At 35.6% G+C, this 20,536-nt stretch overlaps 1 protein-coding gene across 1 annotated transcript; it reads left to right on the top strand.

Moving 5' to 3' along the window:
* Positions 1 to 18,529: 18,529 nt before the first annotated feature.
* Positions 18,530 to 19,615, top strand: LOC149210815 (F-box protein At5g42460-like). Its single transcript, XM_089399106.1, has one exon. The coding sequence runs from the start codon at positions 18,530 to 18,532 to the stop codon at positions 19,613 to 19,615; it is 1,086 nt and encodes a 361-aa protein (XP_089255232.1).
* The last annotated feature ends 921 nt before the right edge of the window (positions 19,616 to 20,536 follow it).

Here is a 20,536-nt window from a genome sequence, read left to right as displayed (position 1 = left end):
TCAGAATCCAACGCCTGGACTCAAGTTTCCACGATGGTCCCTAACCATATTCGGCCTTGTGGAAAGGGTATTTGCTATAAAGGAAAATTTCACTAGGCTACTCTCGCTTCCAATCGCAATCTCATCATAGTGTTCAATATTGTTGATGGACTTTGGACAGAAATGGCACCACCAGAGGGATGCACAAAGATTTCTCGAGGGAATTGATGTGAACACCATGGGGAAGGTGTGGTACTTCAATTGTGTGCAATTGACAGATGTGATTCTGTTGATGTTCACATGTGGACGTTGAATGAAGTTGAAAAAAATGAAACGTGGTGTAAGCTAACCCCAAAAGGCCACTTTCCGTTATATTCTACCATTCATCCTACCTTTTGGTGAACATAAGTGGGCTGATAATCGTAGTAGACTAGAGAATGAATACGTCCATAAATATCTCCATATCATACCAGATATCCGAATATCATACCAGATCGCACCAAGTAGAAGGGCGTGGAGTAACTCTGAAAGAGATTTACAGATATTTGTTGGAATTTAATTCCAACTGCAACATAAACAGCTGGACAGAAATCTGATTTGCTGTAGATATTCCAGACTGTTGGATGCCTCAAAGTCATGCTTGATATTTTCCACATTTATGTGCATTAAATTTTTAGCATTAAATTCCCCTGCAACAGCCGACTTCATTTCTTCAAAAGGCGTCACCGCTTGCTACATTCAATACGCAGATAAGTTTTAGAAGATATTTTTTTATTTTATTGTTTAAACTCAAATATGTTTCAACATATAAATGTAATGAACAACAGTTCTGTTTTAGGTTAGAAGAATGATAGAGAGTTCTTTTCTGTAACGCACAGCAGTGCTGAAACTGTAATTTTCAGATAGTGAGAAATTGGTTTGTGGAACTGAAGCGTTCCTATTGTAATCCCTCTGTCAAGAGGAAGATGATTTTCAGCATAGTCATTGGTGAATCCCTCTGTTAAGAGGAAGATGTTCTTGTATCAGTTGGTTTACTGTTTATAAATATAAGTTTTATTTGCACGTTGCTGTTACACCGTAACCAGAATATTTGCGCGTTGCTGTTACACTGTAACCAGAAAATAGTCTTGACGTCAAAACAGAGTGTTGCTGATACACGAGTTTCAGCATTGCTGAAACACCATTGCTGATACACTGCAAACAACAACTGACGAAACTGCGTTGCTGAAACATCGTATTCCGCAAACGATTTTTATTTCCGCTGTGTTAAAACAGAGTATTGTTCTGTTTTTCAGTTTTGTTTAGAATTATTAGAAATTCCAACAATATTTTAGCAATGTTAATAGACATTTGGCAAAGGCTCCTAGAAGAGCCATTCCATTAGGGTTTTGGTCAAAATGAAGCCAGTCTGCGAAGAGTGGAATGATCTGTTGTCTTCCCGTGATGCCCTCCAAGTAGAGCTTCCAAATTGGTTGCTGCATTCCACCCCGGGGTTTCTGATTCAGATCCACTACGATCTGCAAGGTGACATCGAATATTGGGCTGTGGAAGGAGGTGGTTCGACAATCTACAAAGTTCCTTTGCTCAACCACATCATTGTGGATACTTGCAAGGGAATCTTTTGCTGTCATATAAAAGAGGATCAGTCGGATCCTTTGATGGATATTCCTGGTATCAAGAATTGGAGACGGCTGCCTCATCCTCCTGCGATACCTAATAGCTCCTTCACTTTCACTGGAATGACTTTCAATGCCTCCACACGACGTTGCATTTTTCTACTCGGATATTCATATTTCGATGGGGATAGAACAAATGTGATGTTGAAAATGGCAACAAGAAATGCTAAAAATAGAAGTGCTAAAAATAGCACTGCTATAAATAGTAGTTTGGGTACCAGTTTTGGATTGAGCAACAGCGAATGAAAAATGGAGGTGCTAAAAATAGCATTATACTTTTAGCGGTTCACAATGGATTCCTATTTTTAGTGAGTCCCTAGACTAAAATAGGAAGTAAAATTAGTTGTGAAAAATCAAACATGAAGTCTATGTGAGGACATGCAACAGTTTATCTATTAATTGAGGAATTTATCCATAAATTACAGAGATAAGGACGAGTTCTAATTTGACTAATAATTAGTTGGCTCAGTTAATTGAGTCAAGCCCAGTTATAATTGATTTAAACAATTTGATTAAATTAAGTAAGTGCAGTTAGTTAACGTATACTTGCATATAACTGCTACACTTTAGATAACTGAAGATTCTCTCATTAATAACTCATGCATGTCAGTTCAGACAGAGACCCGGTTGAGATCAGAGAAGCGATAGTGTACTATTAGTTGGATGAATATTTTCCTATAAAGGAAGCTGACCCATGATGAGGATTTATCTCCTTCAGGACTGCGTAGTTCGATCAGATGTTAGTGAGTTTATGAAGAGGCTAATTCACACAAGTGGCTGCACTGGACGCCAATCAGAATTGCGCAAAGAAATAGGAGGCTTGGAGGGCAGACCAAAGGTTAGATAGAGGCCTTTGACTATCTATGAGAAGCAGAGGTATTGCAGAGAGAGCAGGATATCTTTTGAGCTGATTCTTTTTGTAATACTGGTTATATTTCCACTTGTATGATAATACAGAGTTGGGGTTTTAGGCTTAGGTTTTCCCTGGGTTATATCTTCTATGTTATGTGTGATTGCTTCCTTCTTATTAGTTATATGTGTTCTTATTGATGTTTCTCATGTTCGATTAAGTTTCCACTAAATTGTTTGTATAAGTAGTTCAGGTGTTTTTCTTTAGTGTATCGCATTATCAGGTGATCTATAGGTGGGAATTTCTAAAAGTGATGTGTATCTATGATTCAGAATCCAATGCCTAGACTCAAGTTTCCACGATAGTCCCCGACCATATTTGGCCTTGTGGAAAGGGTATTTACTGTAAAGGAAAATTTCACTGGGCTACTCTCGCTTCCAATGACAATCTCATTGTAGCATTCAATATTGTTGATGGGCTTTGGATAGAAATGGCATTACCAGAGGGATGCACAAATATTTCTCCGGGGAATTTATGTGAAAACCATGGGCAAGTGGTGCCAATTCAATTGTGTGCAACTAACAGACGTGATTCTGTTGACGTTCACATGTGAACGTTGAATGAAGCTGAAAAAATGAAACATGGTGTAAGCTAACCCCAAAAGGCCATTTTCCATTATATTATGTCGTTCATCCTACATTTGCGATGAACAGAAGTGGGCTGATAATTGTAGTAGACTAGAGAATGAATATGTCCATAAATATCTCCATATTTAACTCTAAGGGGAAATTAATCTTCCAAAAAATGGGATTACCGGATCTTCATGCGTATCAATGACAACAACAATTTTATATATCTGTATCACCCTTGGAAACTACCAATGTGTGGTGGCCTTAGGTTATTATTTATACATCATCAAGTCTCTATGAAAATTTTGATGGTTTTTTAAATTGTATTTGTAAATTTTAATGATATTTGATTTTCCTTTTTAATGAATGTATCACATTTTCTATTTGTGTCTCCATGTTAAGAAGATAATATAAACTTTTTATATTCATGTTAGGAAGATGTCATAAACCTCTTATATTCATAAAAACTAGTATACATGTTTATCTTCTTTTATAATTAATTTAATTCAAAATTATAAGTAAGTAAAGTATTTTACAAAAAGAACTCTAGCGAAGAGACAATGGCATAGCAAAAAATGGAGAGTTTAATGTGTTTTCAAGATTTAAGAATTTAATTTAACTCAAATAACACTAAGGAAATGCACTTTATAACTAGGTCCAAGAACACAACTAAGGCTACCCTCAACGCCCAAAAAACTTGCAAAATTACCTTGTCTTCCCAATCCAAACCTAGGATATATGTGAGTGTCTCCAACCTTGTTGACTTCAAATCAAGTTTTTATGGTTTTCAATATTTAAAGATTTAATTCAACTCAAAAAAGTGTAATTAAACTAGATCAACATCTTAATTAGAAAATGAACTAGGTGTCACTTTTTTCAGTTGAAATTGCTTCAATAGCTTCCTTCATGCATGAAGAGTGTTATCTGGAGGAATAAGAGTATTGACAAACTTAGAACCATTCCCACAATAAATTTGACAAACTCTTAACCATTCCCACAATAGGAGAATCACAAACCATTACTAAGGTGAGCATAGAGGTTTATTTAGCTGATTTATAAAGGCAAGCCTACAACTTCCTCCATGTGTGGAGGTTGTGATGATTGGCAATAACAATGTTCATAAACACGAGGCTAAACAATTTAATGACAAACAATAGTAACTATACCCAATCAACATCTTATCTATAGGAATATTAGTATTGACAAAGTCCCAACCACTCCTACAATAAATTTGACAAATTCAGAACCATTCCCAAAATATCAAAATTCCCACACAGCCAGCCCAGATAAGATAATATAGGGTTGGAAATACATCGAATAAAATGGGTCGGAAGAAAACCTAGACCCTCATTGAATGCAAAACATTATAACTCCCACCAACAGTGACAAGTGGCATCCTACGAAGGATAGGTGTCATACAGTTGAATTAGTGGACTCCACATTGGTTTCTAGCATGGAAAGGAGGGTGCTAACAAATTCTTCCGTCCCACGAGGTTGTGATAATTAGCAATAAATATATTGGAAAACATGAGGCTAAACAATTTAATGACAAAAACCTATTAATATTAGATGGCCATGGAAGTCACATTGGTATATAAACAACTGAGGAAGCAAAAAATTTGGGCATCCTGTTAACATTGTTTGTTCATGCCACTCAAAGATTACAACTCCTTGATGTTAGTGTGTTTGGCCCTTTCAAGAACTATTTTAGGTAAGAGCGTGTTGCATTGAAGGAAAAGAAACTGGGGGTTGAGGTGAAAAGGTTCGAGCTAGTAGATCCTGCAATTAAAGAATTTAAAATCTCTCTCACATCATCAAATATCAAGGTTGGCTTTAGGACAAGAATCTGGAAAATGAATTATGATGCTCGTACGCATGATATTGGGTTTCACCAAGGGTTTCATGTGGATGGTGAGGAAATAGGGCATATTGAAACTGGTGTTGAAGTGCAATATTAAGTAGATGAACAGGGTGATGTGGTTGCAACTGATAATATGATTTCCCTCTCTCTAGAACACTTATATGGTGATGATTATGAAAATGTGTGTGAAACACAATATAATCATGATGAAATTGATAGTAACATGGAGGTTGTTCTACCATCTAAGGCACATGGAACTTCTACTACTCATATTGTTAATGGCATTATTGAACATGCAGTTGACAATGAAGATGCATTTGAAAATGACATTGTTGATATTGCACTAGGAAGAAATAGTGACGAATTGACATTTCCAAGCCAAGTAACCCCACCATCATGGATGACAGAAGCCATGATTAGTTTGAACGAACATAGTGTCTCAAGAATCAATGAACAAAGAATGAACATTCCTTCACAACCAACAAAATTGAACAAATTGTTCATTCTTTTGTGGACACTAGATCAATGGAAGAAGATGAAGAACATAATGAGGCATCAGAAAAAGATAACAATATAGTTAAATCAATTGCCTCGGATACTGAAATGAAAGTGCCAAGAAATGACATGTAGGTGGGAGGGGTGGAGAAGTTATTTGGCCAGTTCCTAAAGCTACTAGTAGAGAGAGTGTCAATAAAAAGAAAGCAATGACCACAAGGTAGTCTTCACTTGGGTCGAAATTCAACGATACTCACCTTAGAAGACTATATAAACCTATTAGTTGAGTCTGAAAATAAGAAATTTGAAATTCAAGAATTAAAACACAAAAGAAGCATCTAGCCAAGGACAAGAAGGCAACAAGGATTGTTGCAGCACAACGTCGAGGAGATGAAAGGCCCAAGAAATTTTAAAAATTTCGAAAATAAGCCCAAAAAAAAGGGACGATGTGATGTCAAAATTAATTTATATTGATATATTCAAATAAATTTGGTCAATAATGAAATAAGAATGATCATAGGAGTAGTTTAATTGGTGATTTCCATGCTATAATGTATTATGTAAACCATAAAATTAAGGTTCAAATTTTCGATAGGTTTTTCAGGCCTAATTTATTTAAAATCTGACATGAATTTATTGAATAAAGAACCCAGTTTAAATAACGCATATAAAGGTTTCGCCTCAAAATTTTTCGTAGTTCCAGCACCGAAAAGCCCAAAAAGGCGCACTACATACAACTCCTATAAATTAACATACCGTGGAAAATATACTAGCATTTGCAACATATGCTGCAAAGGAAAAGCTGTAAGTATTTCCAATGACACTATCATATGTGTTTGAATTTTGCACAAGTTTTCAGGAGAGCAATTTTCCAAGGCTTATGATCAATTGTAGGATGCCTTTGAGGGAATCATAATATCAAATTGGAAAAGGAACCTCCCATTATCATAAAGGCTCATAGTGCTGCACCCATATTGGCCTTCCACTGTATGGTTGTGTTTGTTTTTTATTTTGAGTTGATGATGATCAAAGGACCCTCAACTACAAAAATTGGTGTCACTCACCAAATTTGTTTGACCCAGTTTGACCAAATTTGGTTTTGGAAAAGGTTATTATTGAGTGGAAATTCTAGTGTCTAGTTTAATATGATGCATAATTTTGTATTTTTTATTAAAGATAAAAATAAAATAAAAAAATTTAAAAATAGAAAACTTAAATAATTATTCAAAATATTTATATAATGTAAATTGTTAAAAATTTACACTTAAAAATTTAAAACCCTATTTTAATATATTAGTATTTAAAATAGCTCAATCACGTCATTGTGGATACTTGCAAGGGCATCTTCTGCTGTACATTCCTGGTACCAAGTATTGGAGATGGTTGCCTCGTCCTCCTACAATATATGTTGCCTCCTTCACTTTTAGAGGAATGACTTTCCATGCCTTCACACGACGTTGCATTCTCCTGCTCGAATATTTGTATTCCTATGGGAATAGAACAAATGTGATGTGTATTTATGATTCACAATCCATCTCTTGGACTCAAGCTTTCCACGATGGTCCCCGACCATATTCGGCCTTGAGGAGAGGGCATTTACTGTAAAGGAAAATTTCATTGGGCCACTCTCACTTCCAATCGCATTCTCATCATACTTTTCAATAGTTTTGATGGACTTTGGATAAAAATGGCACCACCAGATGGATACAGAAATATTTCTTCGAGGAATTGATGTGAACACCATGGGCAAGTGGCGCTACTTCAATTATGTGCAACTGACAGACGTGATTATGTTGACGTTCACATGTGGACGTTGAATGAAGCTGAAAAAAATGAAACGTGGTGTAAGCTAACCCCAAAAGGCCACTTTCCATTATATTATACCGTTCATCCTACCTTTGTGGTGAACATAAGTGGGTTGATAATCGTAGTAGACTGGAGAATGAATATGTCCATAAATATCTCCATATTTAACTCCAGGGGGAAAATGGGATTACTAGATCTTCATACCTATCAACGACAGTGGCAATCTTATATATTTGTATCACCCTTGGAAACTACTAATGTGTGGTGGCCTTAGGTTATTATTTATACATCATCATGTTTCTACGTAAATTTTGATGGTTTTTTAATTTGTATTTGTAAATTTTAATGATATATGATTTTCCTTTTGAATGAATGGATCATTTTTTCTATTGGTGTCTCCATGTTAAGAAGAAATTATAAAAATTTTAGATTCATGTTGGGAAGATATCATAAACCTCTTATATTCATAAAAATTAGCATACATGTTTATCTTGTTTTATAATTAATTTAATTCAAAATTATAGGTAAGAAAAGTGTTTTATAAAAATAACTCTAGCGAAGAGACAATGATATAGCAGAAAATGGAGAGTTTACAATTTTGAACATTTAAGGATTTAGTTTAATTCAAAGAACACTAAGGCAATGCACTTTATAACCAGGTCCAACAACACAACTAAGGCTACCCTCAACACCCAAACAACTTGCAAAATTGCGTTGTCTTCCCAATCCAAACCTAGGATGTATGTGAGTGTCTCCAACCTTGTTGACTTCAAATCAAGAATTTATGGTTTTCAATATTTAAAGATTTAATTCAACTCAAAAACATGTAATTAACCTAGATCAACATCTTAAATAGAAAATAAAATAGGGGTCACATTTTTAGTTGAAATTCCTCTAGGAGTTTCCTTCATGCCTGATGAGTGTTATCTAGAGGAATAAGAGTATTGACAAACTTAGAACCATTCCCACAATAAATTTGACAAACTCAGAACCACTCCCGCAATAGGAGAATCACAAACCATTACTAAGTAAGCATAGAGCTTTTATTTAGTTGATGTAGCAACGCCAGCTTACAACTTCCTCCATGTGTGGAGGTTGTGATGATTGACAATAACAATGTTGACAAACATGAGGCTAAACAATTTAATGAAAAACAATAGTAACTATACCCGATCAACATCTTATCTATCAGAATACTAGTATTGACAATGTCACAACCATTCCTACAATAAATTTGACAAATTCAGAGCGATTCCCAAAATATCAAAATTCCCACACACCCAACCCTGATAAGGTAATACAGGGTCGAAAATACATCGAATAAAATGCGTCAAAAGAAAACCTAGACCCTCATTGAATGCAAAACATTATAACTCCCACCAACAGTGACAAGTGGCAGCCTACGAAGGATAGGTGGCGTACGGTTGAATTAGTGGAGTCCAGGTCGGTTTCTATCATGGAAGGGAGGGTGCTAACAAATTATTCCATGCCAGGGGGCTGTGATGATTAGCAATAACAATATTGGCAAACATGAGGCTAAATAATTTAATGACAGACACCTATTAATATTAGATGCTCATGGAAGTCACATTGTTATATAAACAATTGAGGAAGCAAAAAATCTTGGCATCGACCTATTAACATCACATGTTTATGCTAATCAAAGGTTACAACCCCTTGATGTTAGTGTGTTTGGCCCTTTCAAGAACTATTTCCGTTAAGAGCGTGTTGCATGGAAGGCAAAAAAATTGGGGGTTGAGGTGAAAAGTTTTGAGCTAGTAGATCTTGTAATTAAAGAGTTTAAAATGGCTTTCACATTGTCAAATATCAAGGTTGGCTTTAAGACATGAATATGGAAAATGAATTATGATGCTCTTATGCATGATATTAGTTTTAGCCAAGGGTTTCATGTGAATGGTGAGGAAGAATGGCATGTCGAAATAGGTGTTGAAGTGCAATATTAAGTAGATGAAAAGGGTGATGTGGTTGCAACTGATAATATGATTTCCCTCTCTCGAGGACACTTATATGGTGATGATGATGAACATGTATGTGAAACACAATATAATCATGATGAAATTGATAGTAACATGGAGGTTGTTCTACCAACTCAAGCACATGGAACTTTTGTTGCTCATATTGTTAATGACATTATTGAACATGCAGTTGACAATGAAGATATATTTCAAAATGACATTGTTGATATTGCACTAGGAAGCAATAGTGACAAATTGACATTTCCAAGCCAAGTAACCCCACCATCATGGCTAACAGAAGCCATGATTAATTTGAATGAACATAGTGTCTCAAGAACCAATGAACAAAGAATGAACATTCCTTCACAACCAACAAAATTGAACAAATTGTTCATTTTTTTGTGGACAATATATCAATGGAAGAAGATGAAGAACGTAATGAGGCATCAGGCGAAGATAACAATATAGTTCAATCAATTGCCTCAGATACTAAAATGAAAGTGCCAAGAAATGACATGTAGGTGGGAGGGGTGGAGAAGTTATTTGTTCGGTTCTGAAAGCCACTAGTAGAGAGAGTGTCAATGAAAAAAAAGCAAGGACCACCGGGTAGTCCTCACTTGGGTTGAAGTTCAACGATACTCACCTTAGAAGATTATATAAACTTATTAGTTGCGTCTGAGAATAAGAAATTTGAAATTCAGGAATTAAAACAGAAAAGGAAGCATCTAGACAAGGAGAAGAAGGTAGCAATGATTGTTGTAGCACAACATCGAGGAGATGAAAGGCCCAAAGAAATTTTAAAAATATCAAAAATAAGCCCCCAAAACCGTTGATGTCATGTCAAAATTAATAATATTTTAAAAAAGTATTATTTAGGAAGACTATGAAAAGAAAATTAATATATAAAATAATTTATATTGATATATTCAAATAAATTTGATCAATAATGAAATCAAAATGATCATAGGAGTAGTTTAATTGGTGGTTTCCATGCTATAATGTATTATGTAAACCATAAAATCAAGGTTCAAATTTTCCATAGGTTTTTCGGGCCTAATTTCTTTAAAATCCGATGGGAATTTATTGAATCAAAAACCTAGTTTAAATAGCACACATTAAGATTTCACCTCAAAATTTTCCGCAGTTCCAGCACCGAAAAGTCCAAAAATTTGCACTAAAGACAACTCCTATAAATTAATATACGGGGGAAAATATAGTAGCATTTGCACCAGATGCTGCAAACGAAACGCCATAAGTATTTCCAATGACACTTTCATATATGTTTGAAATTTGCACAAGTCTGCGCAAGAGTACTTTTCCAAGGCTTATGATCAATTGTAGGATGCCTTTGAGGGACACATAATATCAAATTGGCAAAGGAGCCTCCCATTATCATAAGGGCTCATAGTGCTGCAACCATATTGGCCTTCCACTGTATGGCTCTGTTTGTTTTTTATTTTGAGCTGATGATGATCAAGGGTAGAACATAACGCACGTTTATTAGGCACCTACCGACATTCTCATCATCATTCTCATTGACTTTTGTATTCTAGAACAACATTCCACAAACATGCCTCCTTTGCTACACTTACTCTTCAATATGGTAGAGGTTAGCTCGCTTCAAACCAGTTACAATAACATGGGATATGTCTATCATGTCTTAGTATTACCTCCCGTGATTACTGTAAACTACTTCACACACCCTGCCCCTTACTGGCATAGAATTAATTCCTCCTAGTCTTTGCAACGACTCTTCTTTTTCATGTAAAAAAGAGTTGTAACATAATGGTATTTTTTTTTTACAGACAAAGCTGCGAAAGAAAACAAGATTTAGTTCTTTAAAATTATGGTGTTTGTGAATGGTAATGATTATTAAATTAGATGTGAAAAAGAGGTGCGTAGACGTAAATTTGATACAAGTTGAAAGTTTCTACCTCATGTGAACCTCTCTATGTTCTTTTCCTTACAGATATGCATCATGGTTGTAGAGTACGTGGATGTAAAGTCCTTCAAATTAAATGGTTTCTATCTCATGGTTAAGAACACAAATTTTTTGGAGGCAATCATGGATTTCCATGTAGCTATGGGTTAGGTTTTTAGCTTTGAAGTGGTATGAAATCAAATGTGCATTAGTATTCATTAATTACCAGGAGAGCTGTAAATTTGGTTGTAATGAAAATGGAGAGTTTACAGTTTTGAACATTTAAGGATTTAATTTAATTGAAATAAAACTAAGGCAATGCACTTTATAACTAGGTCCAAGAGCACAACTAAGGCTACCCTCAACACCCAAACAACTTGCAAAATTACCTTGTCTTCCCAATCCAAGCGTAGGATGGATGTGAGTGTCTCCAACCTTGTTGACTTCAAATCAATACTTTATGGTTTTCAATATTTAAAGATTCAATTCAACTCAAAAAAGTGTAATTAACCTAGATCAACATCTTAACTAGAAAATAAAATAGGTGTCACTTTTTTTAGTTGAAATTCCTCCAAGAGCTTCCTTCATGCCTGAAGAGTGTTATTAAGAGGAATAAGAGTATTAACAAACTTAGAACCATTCCCACAATAAATTTTAATACCTGATCAACATCTTATCTATCAGAATACTAGTATTGACAAAGTCACAACCATTCCTACAATAAATTTGACAAACTCAGAACGATTCCCAAAATATCAAAATTCCCACACACCCAACCCAGATAAGATAATACAAGGTCGGAAATACATCGAATAAAATGGGTCGGAAGAAAACCTAGACCCTCATTGAATGCAAAACATTATAACTCCCACCAACAATGACAAGTGGCAGCCTACAAAGGATAGGTGGCATACGGTTGAATTAGTGGAGTCCAGGTCGGTTTCTATCATGGAAGGGAGGCTGCTAACAAATTCTTCCATGCCATGAGGCTGTGATGATTAGCAATAACAATATTGGCAAACATGAGGCTAAACAATTTAATGACAACCACCTATTAATATTAGATGGCCATGGAAGTCACATTGTTATATAAACAATTGAGGAAGTAAAAATTTTGGGCATCGACCAGTTAAGATTGCCTGTTCATCCCACTCAAAGGTTACAACCCCTTGATGTTAGTGTGTTTGGCCCTTTCAAAAACTATTTCAGGTAAGAGCATGTTGCATGGAAGGAAAAAAAACTGGGGGTTGAGGTGAAAAGGTTCGAGCTAGTAGATCTTGCAATTAAAGAGTTTAAATGGTTCTCACATCATTAAATATCAAGGTTGGCTTTAGGACAGGAATCTGGAAAATGAATTATGATGCTCTTATGCATGATATTGGTTTTAGCCAAGTGTTTCATGTGGATGGTGAGGAGGAAGGGCATGTTGAAACAGGAGTTGAAGTGCAATGTTAAGTAAATGAACAGGGTGATGTGGTTGCAACTGATAATATGATTTCCCTCTCTCGAGGACACTTATATGGTGATGATGATGAACATGTATGTGAAACACAATATAATCATGATGAAATGGATAGTAACATGGAGGTTTTTCTACCAACTCAAGAACATGGAACTTCTGCTGCTCATATTGTTAATGAAATTATTGAACATGCAGTTGACAATGAAGATGTATTTGAAAAGGACATTGTTGATATTGCACTAGGAAGCAACAGTGACGAATTGAAATTTCCAAGCCAAGCAACCCCACCATCATGGATGACAGAAGCCATGATTAATTTGAACGAACATAGTGTCTCAAGAACCAACGAACAAAGAATGAACATTACATCACAGCCAAAAAAATTGAACAAATTGTTCATTTTTTTTATGGACAATAGAGCAGTGGAAGAATATGAAGAACATAATCAGGCATCAAGTGAAGATAACAATATAGTTCAATCAGTTGCCAAGAAATGACATGTAGGTGGGAGGGGCGGAGAAGTTATTTGGCCGGTTCCTAAAGGTACTAGTAGAGAGAGTGTCAAAGAAAAAAAAGCAAGGGCCATTGGGTAGTCTTCACCTGGGTCAAAGTTCAAAGATACTCACCTTAGAATACTATATAAACGTATTAGTTGAGTCTAAGAATAAGAAATCTAAAATTTAGGAATTAAGACACAAAAAGAAGCATCTAGCCAAGGAGAGGAAGGCAGCAAGGATTGTTGCAGCACAACATCGAGGAGATGAAAGGCCCAAAGAAATTTTAAAATGTCGAAAATAAGCCCAAAAAAAGTGTTGATGGCATGTCAAAATTAATAATAAGTTAAGAAAGTATTATTTAGTAAGATTGTGAAAAGAAAATTAATATATAAAATAATTTATATTGATATATTCAAATAAATTTGATCAATAATGAAATAAGAATGATCATAGGAGTATTTTAATTGGTAATTTCCATGCTATAATGTATTATGTATACCATTAAATCAAGGTTCAAATTTTCGATAGGTTTTTCGGGCCTAACTTCTTTAAAATCCGACAGGAATTTATTGAATCAACAACCTAGTCTAAATAGCACATATTAAGATTTCACCTCAAAATTTTCCGCAGTTCCAGCACCGAAAAGTCCAAAAATTTGCACTAAAGACAACTCCTATAAATTAATATATGTGGGAAAATATACTAGCATTTGCACTAGATCCTGCAAAGGAAATGCCATAAGCATTTCCAATGACACTTTCATATGTGTTTGAATTTTGCACAAGTTTGCACGAGAGTAGTTTTCCAAGGCTTATGATCAATTGTAAGATGCCTTTGAGGGACACATAATATCAAATTAGCAAACGAACATCCCATTATCATAATGGCTCATATTGTTGCAACCATATTGGCCTTCCACTGTATGGCTGTGTTTGTTTTTTATTTTGAGCTGATGATGATTAGGGGTAGAACATAATGCATGCTTATTAGGCACCTACCGAAAATCTCATCATCATTCTCATTGATTTTTGTATTCTGGAACAACAGTCCACAAACATGCCTCCTTTGCTACACTTACTCACCAATATGGCACAGGTTAGCTCACTTCAAACCAGTTACAATAACATGGGATATGCATGTCTTGTCTTAGTATTGCCTCCTGCGACTACTGCAAACTACTTCACACACCCTATCCCTTACTGGCACAAAATTAAATCCTCCTAGTCTTTGCAACGACTCTTCTTTTTAATGTAAAAAAGAGTTGTAACATAATGGCTTTTTTTAATTACAAAAAGCTATTTTCAATTGCAAAACAAAAATGCAAAAGATTATTTAGCTTTCTCTACTAGAGATTGTGGTGTTTGTGAATGGTAATGGTTATTAAATTAGTTATGAACGTAGATGTAAATTTCTTACAAGTTGAAAGTTTCTACCTCTTGTGAACCTCTCTATGTTTTTAGATCCTTACAGATATGCATCAAATTGTAAAGAACGTAGATGTAAATTCCTTACAAGTTGAAAGTTTCTACCTTCTTTGGCCCTCTATATGTTTTTAGAGACAAGTTTTGGTTTCTACACATAACCAGCTTATATTAGAGTTTTAGTAATTTTCTTTGCGAAAAGAATCACAATCCAGATTTCACCCATTATCAATATTTTATGTTGTATACATTAAATTACTGATAGAAGGTAGTGTTAAAGACTTTGGAATGCTAGAGAAAACATTGTTGAACATTTATAATAGTTTTGACACAACAAAAAAGTAGTTTTGACACAACAAAAAATTAGTAGCATTATTGCACATACCATATATGGTCATCCCTTGCAGTTGTCCACTGCTCCATGCAAATAGAACAATTCAGAGCCTTAGTATCACTTGTCAAAATATATGACTTCTATCAGTTGTCTCTCATCTCCAGCTATATGAGAACTTGTGCCCTTCTTACTGATTTGGTGGTAAGGTTCCACTATCGGCTATTGAACATCTAGACTAATTATCAACATAAACTGATGAGGTTTTGATTGATGTTTTACTTGCCATTGCTGCCTCGACTCTTTAATCATCTTTTATTTTCCAATCACAAGATGCTCTTCTTGTTTCAGTCCGGGAAATGTTGTCAAAGTGGAACGAATTTGAGTTGTTTCTTTGACTTTCTTATCTTCCCTCTCGACAAAATTTTCAAATTCATGGTTCTTCTCAAAACTTCCTAACTTTTCTTGCAGAACATCGATAGCTCCCCACAAAGAACAAATAATGTTTGCTCTCTATTTTATTTCAAGTTCTTCTCTAATTTCACCTGTTTCAAAGCCCTACCCCTTTCTAGAAATGCTTTTGATAATTCAGAGTTTTTCTCCTCTGCATTTCTTTTCTTCATTTACTATATTAAGACTTCTACCACTTTTTGTAGATAGCGCTCCTTTTCTTGTAGTTTCTTTTCCAATTTTTTCCTTTCCACAAGTCATGTTATGTAAATCAACCTTCCCCTAATTTTGTTCCCTCATATACTTCATATTGTCAACACCCTGATTAATTAACTCCCTCATATAATTACTATTGTTGTAACTCTGGATTTGATCACAATTTTGTACAAGTTTGCACGAGAGTAGTTTTCCAAGGCTTATGATCAATTGTAGGATGCCTTTGAGGGACACATAATATCAAATTGGCAAAGGAACCTCCCATTATCATAAAGGCTCATGGTGCTGCAACCATATTGGCCTTCCACTATATGGTTGTGTTTGTTTTTTATTTTGAGCTGATGATGATCAAGGGTAGAACATAACGCATGCTTATTAGGCACCTACCCACATTCTCGTCATCATTCTCATTGACTTCTGTATTCTGGAACAACAGTCCACAAACATGCCTCCTTCGCTACACTTACTCATCAACATGGCACAAGTTAGATCACTTCAAACCAGTTACAATAACATGGGATATGCCTGTCTTGTCTTAGTATTGCCTCCTGTGACTACTGCAAACTACTTCAGACACCCTACCCCTTACTAGCACAGAATTAAATCCTCTGAGTCTTTGCAGCGGCTCTTCTTTTTAATGTAAAAAAGTTGTAACATAATGGTTTTTTTATTACAGAAAGATATTTTCAATTGCAAAACAGAAAAGCAAAAGATTATTTAGCTTTATGGTGTTTTTGAATGGTAATGGTTATTAAATTAGATATGAAAAAGAGGCGGATAATCTCTGTTTTTATTTCCTTATAGATATGCATCAAATTGTAAAGGACATAGATGTAAATTTCTTACAAGTTGAAAGTTTCTACCTCCTGTGAACCTCTCTATGTTTTTAGATGCTTATAGATATGCATCAAATTTTAAAGAACGTAGATGTAAATTCCTTACAAGATAAAATTTTCTAACTTCTGTGGCCCTCTATATGTTTCTAGAGACAAGTTTTGGCTTCTACACATAACCAGCTTATATTAGAGTTTCAGTAATTTTCTTTCCGAAAAGCATCACAAATCCAGATTTCCCCCATTATCAATATTTTATGTTGTATACATTAATTTACTGATAGAAAGTAGTGTTAAATACTTTGGAATGCTAGAGAAGACATTGTTGAACTTTTCTAATAGTTTTGACACAAAAAAAAAGTAGTTTTGACACAACAAAAAATTAGTGGCATTATTTCACATACCATATACGGTGATCCCCTGCAGTTGTCCACTACTCCATGAAAATAGAACAATTTAGAGCCTAAGTATCACTTGTCAGAAGAATATGACTTCTATCAATTGTGCTCTCATCTCCAGCTATATAAGAACTTGTGCCCTTCTTACTGATTTGCTGGTAAGGTTCCACTGTCGACTGTTGAACATCTGAAATAATTATCAACATAAACTGATGAGGTTTTGATTGATATTTTACTTTCCATTGCTGCCTCAACTCTTTAATCATCTGTTGTGTTCCAATCACAAGATGCTCTTATTGTTTCAGTCCAGGAAATGTTGTCAAAGTGGAACAAATTTGAGTTGTTTCTTTGACTTTCTCAACTTCCCTCTCGACAAACATTTCAAATTCTTGGTTCTTCTCAAAACTTCCTAAATTTTCTTGCAGAACTTGGATAGTTCCCAGTGATTTCAATCAATTTTCTCTTCTTCAACAATTCAAAATCCAACCCCCCATTTTCTACAACCTGATGCCACAAATCAAGTGTCTGCTCTCTAACAAGCAATGCAATGACAACCCTATAGGAAGATCCATATTGGGTTTCCTTTGTGCCTGAAATGAGGCCCTTTCGGTTGAAATTCTTGACGCTTACCAACTTTTTAGTAATATGGGCAGACCAATTATGACGTTTCCATTCATGCCTTCTTCAATGGCATCAAGAAATCCATAGTTGCAATGAGAAACATCAGAAATTCCTGAGAGATGCTCCATAACCAGAGAAGCCACGTACCTTGTAGTGCCATCATTGATCATATCGATAGGGAACTCGTGCATGAACCTCGTGTCATCAACTCCACACAATTCTTTCAATCTACTTGCGAACCAGTAACCCAACTTTTGGCCTTTGTTAAGCAAGCCTATTGTTCTGAAAAATGTCTTCTTGCTCCACTGATATTCTGTAACCAAACACTGTAGAAAAGCTTGATCTAATTTCGAAATTCAGCCAAAAATCCTCAGCTATGTTCCGAACTTGACCAAGGACTTGCGTGATGAATTCGATGTTTACAACGTAAGGCTTCAACCTAGACTTCTCCAGCGCTTAGAGCTTGTTTGGATTATCCGTTTCCATCCACCTTGTGGGTTGTTGAGGGAGTACTTATGGTTTTAACCCCTCCATATCTCTCCTCTCTGTGGATTCGTAGAAGCAAAATTCAAATGAAAAGGTTTTATCATCATTGAAACCCGAGAACACTCTTGAAGAGTTTCTGTGATAAATTTCAAGACTTCCTAAGTTTGCAGTAGCTGGAACTGAGTGTGAAAATGAGATGATGGTTCCTGTTATGGAAGTTGTTGGCCAGTATAACCAATCCCAGAGCATTGAGTATTAAAAAACTCCAACTGAGAATTTGAAGTTTGTCTTATAATACTCGGAAATATTTTCCAATTCTACGCCCATAATATAAATCATGAGTTATTAAAAATAAAAATAAAACAGAAATTTATAAAAAATAAAAACCTTAAATAATTATTCAAATATTTTAAATAATGTCGGCTAAATTTACGGTTAAAAAATTGAATCCCTATTTTATTCCATCCGTATTTAAACTAAATCTATAATGGTTTATATTTTAATGTTCATTTCTTATGATATAATTTGTGAAGGTGAGAGCCATATCCGAAGATCAGAACAGATCGGACCGCGCAGAAGGGTGTGGAATAACTCCGAAAGATATTTACGGATATTTTAGCAATGGAAACAAAAGTCTGGGAAAGGCTCCCAGAAGACGTGCTGCATAGTGTTTTAGCGAGGCTGCCCATTAAGGTTCTGGGCAAAATGAGGTCGGTCTGCAAACAGTGGAATGATCTGTTGTCTTCCCGTGATGCCCTCCAAGTAAAGCTTCCAAATTGGTCACTGCATTCCACCCCGGGATTTCTGATTCAGATCCACTGGGATCTGCAAGGTGATGTGGAATATTGGGCTGTGGAAGGAGGTGGTTCGGAAATCTACAAAGTTCCTTTGCTCAATCACGTCGTTGTTGATACTTGCAAGGGCATCTTCTGCTGTCATAGAAAAGGTTCTCAATCGGATCTTTCGATGGGCATTCCTGGTACCAATAATTGGAGACGGCTGCCTCTTCCTCCTGCTACCTCCTTCACTTTCAGTGGAATGACCTTCGATGTCTCCACACGGCGTTGCATTCTCGTGCTAGGAAATTCGTATTCTGATAGGGATAGAACAAATGTGATGTGTATTTATGATTCAGAATCCAACGCCTGGACTCAAGTTTCCACGATTGTCCCCGACCATATTCGCCCTTGTGGAAAGGGTATTTACTGTAAAGGAAAATTTCACTGGGCTACTCTCGCTTCCCATCGCAATCGCAATCTCATCGTGGCGTTCAATATTGTTGATGGACTTTGGACAGAAATGGCACCACCAAAGGGATGCACAAAGATTTCTCCGGGGAATTTATGTGAACACGATGGGCAACTGGCGCTACTTCAATTGTGTGCAACTGACAGACGTGATTCTGTTGACCTTCACATGTGGATGTTGAATGAAGCTGAAAAAAGTGAACCGTGGTATAAGCTATCCCCAAAAGGCCACTTTCCATTATATTCTGCTGTTCATCCTACCTTTGCGGTGAACAAAAGTGGGTTGATAATCGTGGTAGACTGGAAAATGAATATGTCCATAAATATCTCCATATTTAACTCCAAGGGGAAATTAATCTTCCGGAAAATGGGATTACCCGATCTTCATACGTATCAACGACAACGGCAGTCTTATATATCTGTATCACCCTTGGAAACTACCAATGTGTGGTGGCCTTAGGTTATTATTTATACATCATCAAGTTTATATGAAAATTTTGATGGTTTTTAAATTGCATTGGTAAATTTTAATGATATTTGATTTGCCGTTCTCATGAATGTATCATTTTTTTCCCTTTGTGTTTACATGTTATGAACATATCATAAACCGTTTTGAAGATATCATACATTTTTTATTTTCATAAAAATCAGTTTACAGGAAGATATAAGTATACTTTTTATAAACCGAAGTAAATGTCTTAAGCACAGTCCCTTTTGTATATATCATCATCCAGGTAACCTGATCTCCTTTTATATGACTTCACTCTATTGGCTCGATCCTATAACTTACATTTCAGATTTATGGTTTGCGGCATCCTAGAACTATTAGGCACCTCACATGGTTTTGAATCCATCGTATCTCTTTTGGCTCATCGTATATGTAATTTTACATTCTCGGCACATTGGCAGTGAAAGTATGTCTCCATTAATATATGTAAACAGCAGGCAACGTTTTCGTATGACAAAACCATATAGAAATTAGTGTATGGTTTTAGATTGGAGTATTGCATATGGTTTTACCGTGTAAGATGATCCACATTGTATGCATAGAATAGATACTCTAATTATAACAAGACATTATGGTATCATGCACATATATTGACATGGTTTCTGCAGTCCGTTAATGACATCATATTTGCACGTAGAGCAACATTGGTGTCAACAATCAAGATATATACATAAATTCAGTGAGTATTGGTATATGCATGGCATTCCTGCAAGTCCTGAAATAGTTGTGGTATCTTGGGAAGCTATTGAAGTACATAAATTCTGATCAAGGTTATGATCAGTCGTGGCCTTCGGTAGTATGTTGACATTTGTTTCTTATATCTCTCTCTTGAACTTCCCAGCTTCTCTTCTTATTAAAAGAAAAGAAGCCAAG

The sequence above is a fragment of the Pinus tabuliformis genome, chromosome 1_2 (genome assembly GCF_031772625.1).
Source record: "Pinus tabuliformis cultivar Carrire ecotype Pingquan chromosome 1_2, CPIR1, whole genome shotgun sequence".
Lineage (NCBI taxonomy): Eukaryota > Viridiplantae > Streptophyta > Pinopsida > Pinales > Pinaceae > Pinus > Pinus tabuliformis.
This window is presented reverse-complemented; position numbering and strand designations above follow the sequence as displayed.

Excerpts from the sequence above, each read along its gene's own strand:
- LOC149210815 (XM_089399106.1), top strand. The coding sequence starts at position 18,530 with ATGGAAACAAAAGTCTGGGAAAGGCTCCCAGAAGACGTGCTGCATAGT.